Source organism: Branchiostoma floridae, chromosome 1 (genome assembly GCF_000003815.2).
Source record: "Branchiostoma floridae strain S238N-H82 chromosome 1, Bfl_VNyyK, whole genome shotgun sequence".
In the NCBI taxonomy this organism is placed as follows: domain Eukaryota; kingdom Metazoa; phylum Chordata; class Leptocardii; order Amphioxiformes; family Branchiostomatidae; genus Branchiostoma; species Branchiostoma floridae.
This window is the reverse complement of record NC_049979.1, coordinates 33,660,525-33,677,827: the sequence shown is the minus strand read 5'-3', so window position 1 is coordinate 33,677,827 and position 17,303 is coordinate 33,660,525. Positions and strand designations below refer to the sequence as shown.

General features: G+C 41.7%; 1 protein-coding gene across 17 annotated transcripts in view; it reads right to left on the bottom strand.

The window, feature by feature from the left end:
- The window catches only part of LOC118410575 (kielin/chordin-like protein), a 113,466-nt gene that overhangs the window by 39,243 nt on the left and 56,920 nt on the right, over positions 1-17,303 (bottom strand). For 2 of the 17 annotated variants that reach the window (XM_035812350.1, XM_035812358.1), the window contains exons 27-58: positions 17,066-17,197; positions 15,982-16,077; positions 12,787-12,882; positions 12,070-12,165; positions 11,778-11,873; positions 11,481-11,576; positions 11,275-11,370; positions 10,719-10,814; positions 10,485-10,580; positions 10,285-10,380; positions 9,909-10,004; positions 9,507-9,602; positions 9,084-9,179; positions 6,782-6,877; positions 6,486-6,581; positions 6,192-6,287; positions 5,960-6,055; positions 5,542-5,637; positions 5,235-5,330; positions 4,936-5,031; positions 4,642-4,737; positions 4,343-4,438; positions 3,806-3,901; positions 3,521-3,616; positions 3,194-3,289; positions 2,981-3,076; positions 2,706-2,801; positions 2,409-2,504; positions 2,080-2,175; positions 1,850-1,945; positions 742-876; positions 89-211 (exon numbers count right to left, since the gene is read on the bottom strand). In XM_035812350.1, the coding sequence (XP_035668243.1) occupies positions 89-211; positions 742-876; positions 1,850-1,945; positions 2,080-2,175; positions 2,409-2,504; positions 2,706-2,801; positions 2,981-3,076; positions 3,194-3,289; positions 3,521-3,616; positions 3,806-3,901; positions 4,343-4,438; positions 4,642-4,737; positions 4,936-5,031; positions 5,235-5,330; positions 5,542-5,637; positions 5,960-6,055; positions 6,192-6,287; positions 6,486-6,581; positions 6,782-6,877; positions 9,084-9,179; positions 9,507-9,602; positions 9,909-10,004; positions 10,285-10,380; positions 10,485-10,580; positions 10,719-10,814; positions 11,275-11,370; positions 11,481-11,576; positions 11,778-11,873; positions 12,070-12,165; positions 12,787-12,882; positions 15,982-16,077; positions 17,066-17,197 (3,174 nt within the window). Of the gene's footprint in view, positions 1-88; positions 212-741; positions 877-1,849; positions 1,946-2,079; positions 2,176-2,408; positions 2,505-2,705; positions 2,802-2,980; positions 3,077-3,193; positions 3,290-3,520; positions 3,617-3,805; positions 3,902-4,342; positions 4,439-4,641; positions 4,738-4,935; positions 5,032-5,234; positions 5,331-5,541; positions 5,638-5,959; positions 6,056-6,191; positions 6,288-6,485; positions 6,582-6,781; positions 6,878-8,790; positions 8,887-9,083; positions 9,180-9,506; positions 9,603-9,908; positions 10,005-10,284; positions 10,381-10,484; positions 10,581-10,718; positions 10,815-11,274; positions 11,371-11,480; positions 11,577-11,777; positions 11,874-12,069; positions 12,166-12,786; positions 12,883-15,981; positions 16,078-17,065; positions 17,198-17,303 lie in introns of all 17 variants that reach the window. The other 15 variants (XM_035812394.1, XM_035812365.1, XM_035812386.1 and 12 more) reach the window with 15 other exon arrangements.

The following is a 17,303-nucleotide window of genomic DNA, read 5'->3' as shown; positions in this document are numbered from 1 at the left end:
AGTAATATTGAGTTACACTGTTTCTGTTTCACACCAGATATTCACACTGCACAATGATTGGATCAGACTTTATGATATCATCCCTTACCCAGACACACCCTGCCATCGCCCACATGTCCAACGTTACAGGAACAGGTGTAGCTGCCGACGGTGTTGGTGCAGTTAGCTGTGGGATGACACTCATCCATCCCCACTAAACACTCATCTATGTCTGCACAGAAAGAGAAAAAGTGAACTTTATTACACTATTTCTAACTCTTTTACTGTTTAGCCACATTTTTCTATCTCTATACTCATATTATATAAATAATGTTGTAAACAAAGGTCAGTATTTCACGAACTCAAAGTGAAAGTGGAAATGTCAAGTGGAATACATGATTGTGTAAAAATATACAATATTTCAAAGTTTAAAATAAAGATATGGAACCTTTGGGCTTGGTTGCTATGCTAAGGTCTTTTTTTAGAAGTGTGGCATCTAATGCTATTTCACTTTTATCTCCAGGGTAACCTATATCCGTTGTTATATCAAACTGCAATAGTTTCAAATATTTGGGGTAACGTATATCCCTTGTTATATCAAACTGCAATATTGCAGTTTGAAACCATCTTTCGTCGACTTAATTCATACCCAATAATTCAAAGGTAGACTAGCATTACAATCTAAGAACCATGCACAAGGTAGAAATACAATTCAGCAGCATTACGTCATACAACATACTTATTGAATGTTTTTGGTCTTACCCTTGCAACTGCTGCTGTCATTCCTGAGTTGGTAGCCAGTCCTACATGTACAGTAGTAGCTGCCCAGGGTGTTGACACAGTTGTGATCACACAGGCTGGTAGACTCCAGCCCAATGCTGCCACATTCATCAATATCTGAAAACAATGCACGCGTTCAAAATGTACTTATTGAAATAATCTTGAATTTAATTATACATTGGAACTATTAGAATCTAGATGGTGCTCCTTTGTATCTTCAACTCACCAGCATTTTTTTTAAAAGACAGTGATCAGAGTACACGTGTACAAAAAAATGTAGCTCCATGTGTATGATCCTAGTAAGTACTTCACGGCTGTTCTATAACAGCAATTTAGTTGAACTAGCTATTGCTGGACTGTTGGTCAATGTTGCATTAAAATCACGTCCGTTGCATTGGATTTCCTGACAGACCGTCTTGTTGGCAACCTATTGCAAATGATATATTTCTTATAAATCAAAGTATTTTCTTAAATGCACCAATCAGGATTATAATGACATATATGGCTATTAATAGTATTATAAAATTATTGACACCTATATTTGCCCTTTTTAAACACCCTACTTAGATGCACCAAAATGCTGCATTCAGCAAAAATGTTGTAGTCATTGTCATTGTTGTTTCCTATACTTCTTATGTGCTTTGAATATGACAACTTAGCCACATAGGTTTCTCGCAAATGTGACTTTTCCATTGGCAACATTTGGCGTATTGCGCATGCACGAACTAAAAAGCTGAATTCCAGGGATTTGAAACGGCCTCGACTTAATGTTTTGAGTCAGTGTATGTACAGTCTAGAAATATGGTAGAGTACGAACAAATACAACTTCTAGTCCGATGTGATCCTAAGCACACAACTTATCTTAATGTGTCAAACTAGGTACAAATTTTGTTAACATTTTAATGCTAAATATGAATGCTAAATATGAAATACTGAATATCAACAAAAAAACAACTTTTGTTCATAAAATCTCTTTTCTCAACAAAATGTACTATCGTGTATTTTACATTTGTGAAGATGAGTCATCCAGGATTTTATTTTGCAAACAAATTTGTCAAGGGGGTATTACATAATCTAAACCGTCACATACCGATTTCACAGCTGGGTCCCAGGAAGCCAGGTGGACAGATACACACTCCTGCCTTACAGGTGGCACCATTTACACAGGTAGGCTCACAGGGGGCCTCTGGACAAGTAAAAAAACAAGCACAATCATTCAAGACAGCCAACAGGACAGAATACACAGCTACTGACAATATGGTCTGAACAGTACTACATATCTGTCTAAACAACCATTCCATGGCAAGTACATGTACTCACCATCTGAGCAACTCTGTCCAATGTAGCCTGGAGGACAGACACACTGGCCAGCCTTACAGGTGCCTCCATTCTCACAGGTAGGCTCACACGGTGCCTCTGTGGAAAACGAAAACATTGTAAGCATCCTATGAAAATAGTCTTCTTCATTCCACAACCTTCTAAAGTTGATTCTTAATTAAGAGTTATAGAGGATTGTGGAATGAAGAAGACCAACCTGATGAAACTACGTATGCATTATATTCAATTCATCCTATTCAATGTTGCAGCTGGCAACATAATCACAGAAATTTCTTTAAGGAAAATATCTTTAAAGACTGAAAACAACAAACCTATAGCACAGCTGGGTCCCAGGTAGCCTGGTGGACAGACACACTGTCCAGCCACACAGGTGCCTCCATTCTCACAGGTAGGCTCACAGGGTGCCTCTGAAGGGAGATGTGGAATTAGTATACAGTTATAGGGAATTCAAAGGAAACTTAAAGGGCCATGGCAACCTTCTTCACCTGCAAGTTACTCACTGACAGTTATACCAGTTTAAGGCCAGATAACTCTTTCCTTCAACCTAATCACAACCAATCACTGTAGTCACTGAAGCTGTACACCAATGACATGTCTGAACCACACACCTATAGCACAGCTGGGTCCCAGGTAGCCTGGTGGACAGACACACTGTCCAGCCTTACAGGTGCCTCCATTCTCACAGGTAGGCTCACAGGGTGCCTCTAAAGAAACATACAGTTTTCTCACATTCAAGACACCCTTTTTATGATTTCTATGTTGCTCTTATCAGCAAAGATTTTGGTATTGGTCCCAAATGTGTTTCTGTCAACCTTATGGTAAGCAATCTGAGAGTAATGTATAACGCCAGAAGCTGTAGATCAGTGACATGTCCCACACACACCTATAGCACAGCTGGGTCCCAGGTAGCCTGGTGGACAGACACACTGTCCAGCCTTACAGGTGCCTCCATTCTCACAGGTAGGCTCACAGGGTGCCTCTGTGAATGTACGTAATAAATAACAGTAAAGTCAAAATTGGAGAAAAACTAAAAACTTTTCACAAAAGAAGTTCACAGACTGGTTTGTGACAGTATTTAGGTCATGATATGACCTACCAACAGCACAGCTGGGTCCCAGGTACCCCAGTGGACACAGGCACTGTCCAGCCACACAGGTGCCTCCATTCTCACAGGCAGGCTCACAGGGCGCCTCTGAAGGAAGATGTTAAGTGAGTATACAGCTGTAGGAAAATGTAAACTCACTTACACTACAGCACCATAGCATCCTTTTTTCGTTGCTCAGATTATACAGCTATAGGGAAGCTTAAAGAATCAGGGCAAGTTACTAGTAAGCTGAATAACTAATTTCTTCAAGATTATTGCAAACAGTGTTAATGACACACAATCTGTAGCTGTATATCAGTGACTGTCCGAACCACACACCTATAGCACAGCTAGGTCCCAGGTAGCCTGGTGGACAGACACACTGTCCAGCCTTACAGGTGCCTCCATTCTCACAGGTAGGCTCACAGGGTGCCTCTGAACAGGGATAGAGAGTTTAGTGTGCAAGCTGTAGGAGTATCAGCCTGCGTATTCTTCTGCAATGAAGAGCTACTAACTTAAAGTTAAGATTGACAAAAAGGAAAATAAGTTATTAGATATATCATGGAAATCAATGATAATTTCTGTATATTAAGATTACGTTGCGATACTATCTGAACCACACACCTATAGCACAGCTGGGTCCCAGGTAGCCTGGTGGACAGACACACTGTCCAGCCTTACAGGTGCCTCCATTCTCACAGGTAGGCTCACAGGGTGCCTCTGGGAAGCAAAATGTAAGTCATTCAAAACAAGGCAGTGAGTTAGGAAACCATCTTGCCTTGTGTTGTGACATTCAACAAATGAGAGGTACTTTAATGTCTGTATCGCATAACCTATAAACGAGTATTGCAAATCAGTATTGTGCATTAGATAGAAGCTGGATAACACTGGACAAACTGTAGTGGGGCCTTTAACACAGGTGTAGCTCTAGTTCCAGAAGCATACAACTTAACGTCCCCAACAAAGGACTGCAACTTTTAACAAACTACAAGAAGCGATCAGCAACTGGCAAAAAGCAATCAAAGCCTCCTTTATATCAGGAACAAGCAAGCAGGGGGCAATCAAGCATTAGAATATCATGGCACATTTGATTTTAGCTTTAGAAGCAAGAAAGCATTATGAGGGTATTAAAAGCAACAAGAATAGAGTAACATTGCCCACCAATGGCACAACCACGGCCCAGGTAGCCTGGTGGACAGACACACTGTCCAGCCACACAGGTGCCTCCATTCTCACAGGTAGGCTCACAGGGGGCCTCTGAAAGAAGACGAAGATGTTTTGCAACAGAAATGCTCAGCGAAGAACGTTTTGGTCCATTTTTGATTTCCCAAAACACCCCTCCTTGATAACAACATACTATGCACCTTCTAGCCATCAGCATATATCACATTGCAAGCAAGGCCTCTTTAATGTAAGCAAAAATGCATGATTTGCCTGGATTTCAACATAGATCAACACACCTATAGCACAGCTGGGCCCCAGGTACCCCAGTGGACAAAGGCACTGTCCAGCCACACAGGTGCCTCCATTCTCACAGATAGGCTCACAGGGCGCCTCTGAAGGAAGATGTGGAGTTAGTTATAGATATAGAGAAAGTAGAGTCTTAAAGGACCATGACAGCCTTCTTCACCTTCAAGTTACTCAATGACAGTTATGTCAGTTTAAGGCCTGTTAACATTCTTCAACCTAATCACAACCAATCACTGATTGTCAAAGCTGCTGTATATCATCAGTGACATGTCCGAACCACACACCTATAGCACAGCTGGGTCCCAGGTAGCCTGGAGGACAGACACACTGTCCAGCCTTACAGGTGCCTCCATTCTCACAGGTAGGCTCACAGGGCGCCTCTGAACAGGTATAGAGAGTGAGTGTACCATCAATGAAAAGTAATCTACCTTAAATTAAACCATGGCACCCTTTAATTATCAGAGCCAAGTTCCTCTAACCAGTTAACATATTAGGCCCATAATGCTTCTAAAAACCTATCAACAATCAGAGTTATGTTTGTCTGACAGAAGTTGTACATCAGTGACATGTCTGAACCACACACCTATAGCACAGCTGGGTCCCAGGTAGCCTGGTGGACAGACACACTGTCCAGCCTTACAGGTGCCTCCATTCTCACAGGTAGGCTCACAGGCCATCTCTAAAGTGAGACAGAAGATATTTGGGTACACAAATGTTCAGAGCTAGGAACTTCTTGGGCATTTTTGATTTGTGAGATTTTTTTCAAGCACCATTCCTTGATAGTGATACACAATGTATCTTTAGCCATCAGCATCTAGCTCAGTGCAAACAATGCTTTAGAGTTAGTTGAAATGCATGATTTGCCTAGATTTCAACATTTAACAACACACCTATAGCACAACTAGGCCCCAGGTAGCCTGGTGGACAGACACACTGTCCAGCCTTACAGGTGCCTCCATTCTCACAGGTAGGCTCACAGGGCTCCTCTGAAAGAAGATGGGGAGTTAGTATTCAAGCTGGGAAAGTACACGTTAAGGGCCATGGCAAACATTCTGATGCCCTGCAGGTAACATCAGAAGCTCCAGAAATATGCATCTTAACATCCACTCCAAAGCACTGCAGCCTTAAGCATTACTCTGCAAGAAGTCAGCAGCAGTTTACACATTAGCAACCAAGTTATCAGTACTGCCCAAGCCAGGGGACAGCAAGCATGAAGTTATCACCATGATGGCACATTTTGATTTTACCTTTAGAAGCAAGAAAGTATTGTGTACTAAAAGCAACAAGAATAGAGTAACATTAGCCCACCAATGGCACAGCTAGGCCCCAGGTAGCCTGGTGGACAGACACACTGTCCAGCCTTACAGGTGCCTCCATTCTCACAGGTAGGCTCACAGGGTGCCTCTGAACAGGGATACAAAGTGAGTGTACCATCAATGAAAAGTAATCTACTTAAAATTTAAACCATGGCATCCTTTATCAGAAATGATCTATGTTAGACACAAAAGCTGTAGATCAGTGACATGTCTGAACTACACACCTATAGCACAGATGGGTCCCAGGTAGCCTGGTGGACAGACACACTGTCCAGCCTTACAGGTGCCTCCATTCTCACAGGTAGGCTCACAGGGTGCCTCTGTGGGAAGATGGGGAGTTAGCATACAAACTGTAAAAGTAAACATAAAGGGCCATGGCAACATTCTTCACCTGCATGTTACTCACTGACAGTTATGTCAGTGGAAGGGCCTTTATAATATTCCATTCTTCAGCATTATCAAAGCCATTCACTGTAGTCACAGAAGCTGTACATCAGTGACATGTCTGAACCACACACCTATAGCACAGCTGGGTCCCAGGTAGCCTGGTGGACAGATACACTGTCCAGCCTTACAGGTGCCTCCATTCTCACAGGTAGGCTCACAGGGCGCCTCTGAAGGAAGATGTGGAGTTAGCATACAAGCTGGGAAAGTAAACATAAGGGGCCATGACAACATTCTTCACCAGTCCTGCATGTTACTCACTGACAGTTATGTCAGTGGAAGGGCCTTTATAATATATTCTTCAGCATTATCACAGCCATTCACTGTAGTCACAGAAGCTGTACATCAGTGACATGTCTGAACCACACACCTATAGCACAGCTGGGTCCCAGGTAGCCTGGTGGACAAACACACTGTCCAGCCTTACAGGTGCCTCCATTCTCACAGGTAGGCTCACAGGGTGCCTCTGGGAAGCAAGGACAAGAATTATAAAATCATGTATCAAACACACGACTGTGATTTGAAAATTTGGAACACCAGTAATTCTTTTTTAAGTTACAAATAAGCTTTCTCCAGTTCGACACTTGAGATCAGCTGGGCTTGCTAAAATGGAAGTAATAACGTAAGGTTACCAGTTTACGTGCAGGACCAGTTTACGGTCACTTATTGGTGGATGCAGACTTCGAGGTCAATTGTAAAAAAGAAAATTCTCTTGAGTAGGAAAGAAGTACGTTTATATCATCTATGTGTCTTGCCTTATTTATCCTATAACTTTGCATCCAGCAAATCACGTCTGAAAAGTCCGACAACAATTTACATTTACGCTTGAGTGCGCACAACACTATTACAGATGACCCGGTTCTGATCGTAATTCTAGACGGCTATTTTCGTCCCCTCTTTAAAATCCATCAAACTCTTTATGAATTGAAACATCACCTCAAACCAAACCTGGAGTTCTTATCTCAAGAATGCATGGTGATTTTATGTATGTTGTCCAAGGAAACTCTTATAAACTGCATAAAAACAAGTGACTGTCCTCGCCGAGCGGGTAGTTTTCGAACGCCATGTTGCATCACGTGACTTGTCCGTTAAAGCTTGGTGCACTGGAGAGCGAGAAATTGTCGCAAGGGGCGCTGTTGGGGCTAATTTATGTGGGGAGGGCACGGCGTGAGCAAGCCACATGTATACTGAACGCATTTCAAGGCCAGTTCCTATCTATACAGGTGATAACAACATCCAAATGCGTTGCCATTATTATGAGTAGCATTGTGCAAGTTGTCGAACAGCATGGCGCTCTGAGTGGCGTTCTGTTGGGGCAAAGATGACTTACCGATAACGTTTAGCGGCGATGCAAAGTGGCGGCATAGCCATATGTAAACAACTTATCCATTGTGTTATCTCAGTGAACTACGTGGGGGACTTTTAAGGGAAATGATCAGATATATGTCCTTTAGAAAAATAACCTCATAGAGAAACACCCAACTGACCGTAAATTGGTCACCCTGGAAGAATTCTTGGCTGCAGACTTGTTTATTAAAGACGCTCGTACGGCGAGAAATCCTCAGAAGAAATATGATGCCACACAGAGCTTGACGCAGACCGACTTTGATGTCTTCCAATTAAGGACAGTTTTTCACTTCCCGACCTGCGCGCTTTCCATAAAACGGCATTATTCACAAATCGACCGTAAACTGGTAACCTTACGTTACATGAATGAGACTATATTACCAACAAACCGCTGTATACCTCCTCTTATCTGCATATTATCATACTTGTGGTGTGGCTTTAGAACATTATATTTTGGCTTAATATCCTCATTAAAGAACTGTAAGGTACACATGTTATATGCAAGAAGAGGGCAAACAAGCATAACTTTTCAACTTTGGCAATATAAGCAGGAAAGCATGATGGATTTAAAGCAGGAAAAAAAAAATTTGAATGTATTTAATGTCCCCTGCAATGGAGTGTAAACCCTATCAGTAGAAAGCAATCCAGGGGGAGCCAAGCATGATGTTTTGATGATCACAATGTCATGCAGATGAAGTAATTCCTGCACATTCATTTCAGCATTAGAAGCAATAAAAGCATTGTGGATAGAGAGCAAAACGATGAGAAGAATTTTTGCCCAGCAATGACACAACGATGCACAAGGTAACCGTAACCAAGCCGCAGCTCAAGAAATATGCGACTTAACGTCCCCACCAAAGCACCGCAACCTTAAGCATAACCCTGCAAGAAGTCAGCAGCAGCTTACGCATTAGCAACCAAGTCATCAGTACTGCCCAGGCCAGGGAACAGCAAGCATGAAGGCACTTCACCATTAGAAGAAAGAAGGCATTGTAGATAGAAAGCAACAAGTAGAGAAGAACTTTTGCCCACCAATGGCACAACTACGTCCCAGGTAGCCTGGTGGACAGACACACTGACCAGCCTTACATGTGCCTCCATTCTCACAGGTAGGCTCACAGGGGGCCTCTGAGGGAAGACAGAAGATGTTTTGATACACAAATGCTTAACTCCTTAGTACCGGTATTTGTTTTGTTGATAATTTCTCAAAACACCTTTCTGTAACATTAAGGTACAATGTACATTGTAGACATCACCATCTAGCATATTGCATACCATTAGTAGACATGTATGATTAGCCTGGATGCCAACATAAATCAACACACCAACAGCACAGCTGGGTCCCAGGTACCCCAGTGGACAAAGGCACTGTCCAACCACACAGGTGCCTCCATTCTCACAGGTAGGCTCACAGGGCGCCTCTGAAAGAAGACGTTGTGTTAGCAACCAAGGTATAGAGAGAATATCCTTCCTCGGCTGCAATTTACTCACACAACAGTCACATAAGGCCACACTGATTTCATTTTATATAATGACATCCTCTGGAGACCACCAAACTAGTGCAAACATGGCGACTTTGACTGTAACATTCCCTCCAAAGGATTGTTATCCCCACAAGTAGCCTGAAAAACAGAGAGAATTACATTTTACTGAACATATGCAGAGTGAATTTATTGCAGTGCTCGTATTTTGATTTCGACTTTAGAAGCAACATAGCAGATTGAATGCAAGAACCACTTTTTGCCCACCAATGGCACAGCTGGGTCCAAGATAGCCCGGTTCACAGACACACTGTCCAGCCTTACAGGTGCCTCCATTCTCACAGGTAGGCTCACAGGGCGCCTCTGAAGATCAGATACATTGTATGATAATTATCATACACTGTCTTATAATAACGAGCAAGTTAGGGGAAACCAAGCATGGCATGAGAAGGAAGAAAAGCATTATGGATTGAAAAATATGGCCCACTGACATACTCAATAAACCGCTTCCGATGGGGTGTGAGCCCTATCGGTAACAAGCAAACGAGAGGAAGCCATGCATAACTTTTTGCAATACATGCAATTTAAGTATTAACTAATCACATTTGAATCCGGCATTGGAAGCAGGAAAGCATTGTGGATTGAAGGCAAGAAGATAACTTTTCCCACCAATAACACAGCTGGGTCCCAGATAGCCTGGTGGACAGACACACTGTCCAGCCTTACAGGTGCCTCCATTCTCACATGTAGGCTCACAGGGCGCCTCTAAAGATCATATACATTGTATGATGATTATCATAGACTGCTCTAAGACTTATAAAAGCAAGCAAGTTAGGGGAAATCAAGCATGGCATTACAAACAAGGAAGCTTCGTGGATTGAATCCCCTCTGAGGGGGTGTAACCTTTATGTAACCAGCAAATGAGATGTAGCCATGCATAACTTTTTGCAACACATGCAAATAAAGTTATCACTGCACAACTGAATTCAGCATTGGAATCAGGAAAGTATTGTGGAATGAAAGCAAGAAGAAAATGTTTTCCCACCAATGGCACAACTAGGCCCCAGGTAGCCTGGTGGACACAGGCACTGTCCAGCCTTACAGGTGCCTCCATTCTCACAGGTAGGCTCACAGGGCGCCTCTGAAAACAGAACATAGTGAATAGCAGTCTAAGCAAAATTGGAGAAAAACTCTCTCATACAACAAGTAAGAGTTGCTTAGTGTTAAGGTCATGGCATGACCTACCAACAGCACAGCTGGGCCCCAGGTACCCCAGTGGACACAGGCACTGTCCAGCCACACAGGTGCCTCCATTCTCACAGGTAGGCTCACAGGGTGCCTCTGAAGGAAGATGGGGAGTTAGTATTCAAGGTACAGGGAAACTTAGGTTACTCCTATATAGGGTGAATAACTTTTGGCAAGATTAGCAGTTAGTAACACTCTGAAGTTGTACATCAGTGACATGTCTGAACCACACACCTATAGCACAGCTGGGTCCCAGGTAGCCTGGTGGACAGATACACTGTCCAGCCTTACAGGTGCCTCCATTCTCACAGGTAGGCTCACAGGCCATCTCTACAAAGCAAGAATAAATGCCACGCATATACCAAAAACATTGTGACTCAGTCAATTAGGAAAATATTTTGTGTCGCGTTACGGCATTCAACGAATGAACAATATTGTGGAAAATTCATATTATATCAACAAAGCACAAGCTAAGACCAAAATGGCATATCTCTTGAAGTTCTCTTTCTTTCACATACTGAAGGTGTTGTTCTAGCTCCTCGCACATTGGACTTACATTGTACATTGTACGGTCCCCACCAAAGCCCCTACCAGTAGCATGCAACAAGGGTAAACCAGTAAGAACTCCCTCTATGCTTCCTTCGACTTCAGCTAGAAGGACTGTAAACACTTTCAGTAGCATATCAGGGGGAACAAAGCATGTCGTTTAGCTGAACACATGCAGATGAAGATGTAAGAAGCAAAAAAGCATTATGGATTGCAATCATTGAAAAAGAGAACTTTTGCCCACCAATGAGACAATCACGCCCCAGGTAGCCTGGTGGACAGACACACTGTCCAGCCTTACAGGTGCCTCCATTCTCACAGGAAGGCTCACAGGGCGCTTCTGCAAACGTAAATAATGAGCAGTAGTTCAGTCAAAATTGGAGCAAAAAAACTCTCACCCAATATCTCAGACCTGCCTGCCTAATAGTCTTTGACAAGGTCATGACCTACCAACAGCACAGTTTGGCCCCAGGTACCCCAGTGGACACAGGCACTGTCCAGCCACACAGGTGCCTCCATTCTCACAGGTAGGCTCACAGGGCGCCTCTGAGGGAACATGGTGAATTAGTTACTGTAAGAGCTATAGGAAAAGTACACTAACTTATAATACCATGACAACTTTCTTGACCTGCAAGTTCCTCACTGAGTAAATCAGTTTAAGGCCCATCAACTCTTTTCACAACCTTTTCACAACCAATCACTGTTAGTCACAAAGCTGTATATCAGTGACATGTCTGAACCACACACCTATAGCACAGCTGGGCCCCAGGTAGCCTGGTGGACAGACACACTGTCCAGCCTTACAGGTGCCTCCATTCTCACAGGTAGGCTCACAGGGTGCCTCTGAACATGTATAGAGAGTGAGTGTACCATCAATAATCTACTTAAAATTAAACCATGGCACCCTTTAATTATCAGAGCCAAGTTCCTCTAACCAGTTAACATATTAGGCCAATAATGCTTCTAAAAACCTATCAACAATCAGAGTTATGTTTGTCTGACAGAAGTTGTACATCAGTGACATGTCTGAACCACACACCTATAGCACAGCTGGGCCCCAGGTAGCCTGGTGGACAGACACACTGTCCAGCCTTACAGGTGCCTCCATTCTCACAGGTAGGCTCACAGGGCGCCTCTGAAAACAAAAATGCAACGGTTACCGTAAGTGTTGTTCTGACAACTGTCCCTATATTGTGTGCTAGTGAGGTACAAAATGTATCACATGCAAGTTTACTTCATGTCTCTCTCAAGTATAGTACCACAGATACTGTAAATGGCTGTCTGGGATAAAAGACATACATGTATGTGTATGTGCACAGCTGTAAGACCAAGAGAGTTTTGTTTTCTATTGTCAATCTCTGAAAACTTTATCAAAAGTATTCCTTGCCAAAACTGGGGTCAATGTTACAAAATGTACTAGATAAAATCTGTCTACGTAAGCAACTCTAGAACATCCTATGGTTACAACATACCATCTTTTACAAACTAAAAAGTTTAAACTGAAAAAGAAGTACTGTAAATGCATTTAAGTTTGCGGGGATTTAAATGACTTTTTGCGGTGGTTTTAATTTTGCGGTAACACCATAGACTGCAGTCTAATACCATAATAGAAAAATGTTTGCGGTGGTTTTCATTTTGCGATGAAGCGGTCACCGCGAAAACCGCGAACATGAATCCATTACGAACATTTCTGCATTTACAGTAATAGGTAGGCTAACATTTTTTCATAAACCAACCATATGCAAAGCAAACAAACCAATGGCACAGCTGGGTCCAAGGTAGCCTGGTGGACAGAGGCATTCCCCAGCCACACAGGTGCCTCCATTCTCACAGGCAGGCTCACAGGGCTCCTCTGAAGGTAATCAAAGTTCAGTATGTTGTAAACACAAGAATCGCAAAGTTCAAACATCACAGAACAGAATCTGATGTTCAAAGTAGCTCAGTGATGTTCAGAATAAAACTTCGATAGATCCATGCATCTATCGGTTGTAAATGGTGGTACTAAAGGCATGGAAGTCCTCCTAGGAGACGGATACTCCGAACAACAAAGCTGCATCTGCTGGAGCCGCCTCACACGTTGCATACAGTTGCCCCTGTGAGACTTAGTGCTCCAGTAGACGAAAGGGTGGAGAAGGAATTGCACACCCCTCCTTCACCACAAAAAGTCATGTGCAGGTCAGGCAAACAGGTAAATAGCCTCGTCTGCCTCCTCATCTGTCCAATCAACAGGAGAAACCAAAAAAAAAAAGGCATGAAAACTGCTGGCAGACCTGTCATATTTTGCAGTTTTCACACTCGACACAAAAAGTTTAGAAACTTTAATTTGAAGTTTTTACTATATCCATTCACGGCGGTCGGTTGCTAGGCTATTCTTTCCCGTTGCTATGCGAGTTCGACAGAGTATCGGGTTACAAGAGGCCTACTATTTGCTAACCGTAAAATATTTCAAAATAAACAAGATGTTATGACAAGGAAAATGTATTCTAAATAAGATTAAATTTGCAATTTTAGATAGTTTGATTCTTCCCGTTTGAATTGAGATAATTGTTTTGTTTCGATTTTGCTTCCAAAGACGATTATTTTCTGTTTCAAGGAAGGCCTTCAATTTGACCATACTCTTGATAAGATGGGCCGCAAGTGCCATGGCAAATTCTCGATTTTTATATTTTTCGTCATCTCAGAGGCAAATAAAACTTTCTGTTTTGGGGATTTTTTAATCTTTAATTTTAAGCAAAGTTACAGTCAAAAATATGCGTAAAAATGGCATTTTTCGCACTTAATTACCAATAATTCAAAATCTAAGGCATTTTTTAAAAATCCCTAAAACAGAAATCTCGGGAAAACCCTTGCGGTCATTTTGAGCCGTCATTGACTTATGTTGGTCTCTTCTTGGAGGTGGAGATCTTAAACGATGTTTACACGCATGTCATGCCGCACGGAGAGCGGGAGGGTGTAATTGATACCGGTGTAAACAACACTTATGATATTCAAGGTCACCAACAAAAATGCCAGTAGCTTCGTTACATATTACAGGTCCCAAACAAAGTGAAAGCATAGATGTACTGTCCAGAAAATTGTTTATATTGGTTAAAAACTATGTTTTTCGCCTGATTCAAGTTAGTTGGGGGGAAAATGCCAGAAAGCACGGTTTTACCTGCAATGACCGCAGATGACCTAAATAGAACACAAGTTCGGTTCGAATTACGTCAGATGGAACATCATGGAAGAAGGTTCGAATTCGGCTAGACATGGGAGATTTTGAGCCCGTATTTGACCACCGTGATTGCATGGTACATTTGCATCATACATCATTTGAAAGCTATCCATTGCCCTAAAGCTTGCAATTGTATTCAGTTTGCTATGACTGGACACATTAATGGGGGGTGCACCTGGGCTACTTAAGTGAGTAGGTCAGAAAATAAGAGAAGAAATAATTTCTCTTTATTATATGACCTTGAGTATATCTTAATCATTTTTTTAATTAATATTATTTTCTCTTGATTATATGTCTTTGTTTCCTAATGGCTAGCATTATGTATAGTACAGGAATGCTTGCTTATTGCACATCAATAATTACCTTTGCCAGAATGGCTAAGGTTATGTTTTGGGCTTGTGAGTCTGTGTGTCTGTCTGTGTGTGTGTTAACAGCATAACTCAAGAAGTCTTGGATGAATCCCGATAATATTTGGTAGGTGGGTAGGGGTCGGGAAAACGAAGGTCAAGTTCGATAATGGGCCCCCTAGCGGCTTGCTAAGGTACTGCAGCAGAACCTCAATTTTTTATATCTCCTGTTCTGGACATGCTGTGATCATGATTTTTGAGTGGTAGATAGCCCTCGAGGCAGAGAGTAAGTGCTGTGAGTTTGGGCCCCCTAGCGGCTTTTTTGGAACTGCAGGCGCCGGTTTCCTTTCAAACTTTGGACGAGAATAACTCTACAACGTGTTGACGGATCGTCATGATTTTTGGTATGTAGATAGAATGAGTGATGACTTACATAATGGTATACTAATTATGCAAATCAACAGCTAATTTGCATAATTAATGAGGAAAATTTATAAATCCACTGCATTCCATGATAGGACTTTCAAACTTGTCACATATGTAGCTGGGAAGGAGAGAAATGTCGATACATATCAATTATGCAAATGATGGCCTCATTTGCATAATTAATGAGAAAATATGAAGATGTTGACGGATCATCATGTTTTTTGGTATGTAGGTAGCGTAAGTGAAGACAAACATAATGAGATACCAATTATGCAAATCAACAGCTAATTTGCATAATTAATTAGGATATTTTATAAATTCACTACGTTCCATGATAGGACTTTAAAACTTGTCACATATGTAGCTGAGAAAGAGAGAAATGTCAATACATATTTATCATGCAAATGATGATCTCATTTGCATAATTAATGAGAAAATGTGAACGTGTTGACGGATCGTCATGATTTTTGGCATGTAGATAGCCTAAGTGAAGACTTATATAATGTGATACTTATTATGCAAATTAACAGCTAATTTGCATAATTGATGAGGAAAAGTTTATAAATCCACTGCATTCCATTATAGTACTTTCATCAAAGTTGTCACATATGTAACTGAGAAAGAGGGAAGAGAGTAAGGGGTGTATTTAAAGACTTTGAAAGAGAATAAGTCAAGAATGGATCAAAGGATCATCATGATTTTTGGTATGCTGATAGCTTAAGTCATGCTTGATACAATTTGATATCAATTAATTGTAACTTGGGATCTAATTTGCATAATCAATGCCGAAATTTTATAAACCAACTCCAAGCATATAATTATGAAGAAAATGAAATGAGTAACGTATTTGTCTACAGACATCATTCTACATAACAAACCTGGTTTATTTGGCAAAGGTATGTGTTCGTGGAACTCTAGTTATTGTTATGATCATAAACTGGCTCTCAATACAACAGGTACATACCAGAGCTACAGGTGGGTCCAGAGTAGCCTACTGGACAGATACACTGTCCAAACTGACAGGTGCCTCCATTCTCACAGGCAGGGTCACAGCCACGCTCTGGTAGCAAACATAAACACAGTGACTTAAGACCAATATAATTACATTATAGACTGACTAGTACTTTTCACTCATAAGTAAATCACAGCAGCGCATATGTTCTACCAAAAACCAATTGTCAACAGTTGCAAAGCATAGTATATGTACTATGCTAAACTTTCTTCAAACACATAGGATCAAATTTTCAACAACCATTGTTCACTTCTTCAGGATAAGTACTGATGACCATCATGATGACCAGAACATAAACTTGCGAGAGTTACAGACATGTGATCGTAATAACACATGATCTTATGGATACGTGACATCAGCAATTGTTCAAATGTGCCAGGAAGTTTCAAGTTCTAAACCATTGTTACCTTGAAGTTAACGAAAATTGTGGTAACGTTACATCTTCTGTTTTTGGTGTGTCAGACTCTGTGTGTTCCTTTAATGCGTTTCCACATATTTTGGTCGGCATGATTTAAGCCATGGATAGACTGACAGAATAGTCCATCAGGCTGTGGGAACACCAAGCTAAATGTTGACTATGGTTAAAGTATTATACATGTAATAGTCTGTATCAGGGCTCTAGCCAGCGTCCGTTTTTCCGCCAATTCGACGGAAATTTGCTGTGTCTGACAGAAAAATTTTAAAACCAATCCATCAACCATGCCGTCCATGGCTGTAAAAGCCACGCACTGTTTGTTTTGCTATTGTTATGCTTGTTGACAATGTGTGTCGGCGCTATTTCGCATACAATAATCTCATTAAAACCCGTTTTTCAAGATATCAATGGCAACATTTACTACTTTATAGTTTTCACGACGATTGGAATTGGCTGACGGAAAAAAATTTGAGCTGGCTAGAGCCCTGGTCTGTATTACACAAAGGCTAAAAGCGTGGTGTGAAGACTAGCCAACCGCTGCCTACCGCTGTGTCAGGGACCCCGGCAGCAGCATAATCAAATACTGGATACTACTAGCAGTATAACTGTTATGGAACTTGCCTTTGCATGACCTTCCATCCTCCTGGAGTTGGTACCCGAAGACACATGTACAGTAGTAGCTGCCGACAGTGTTGACGCAATCATGGTCACACGTTCTATAGGACTCAATCTCAAGTCCACACTCATCAATATCTGTGGCAAAAAAGGACAGGAGCCATGCTCAGTTAGTAAATACTATACAATTTGTTTCGATGCAGGTTAGACATCCAGGTAATAAGATACGCCAAAAATAGTACTC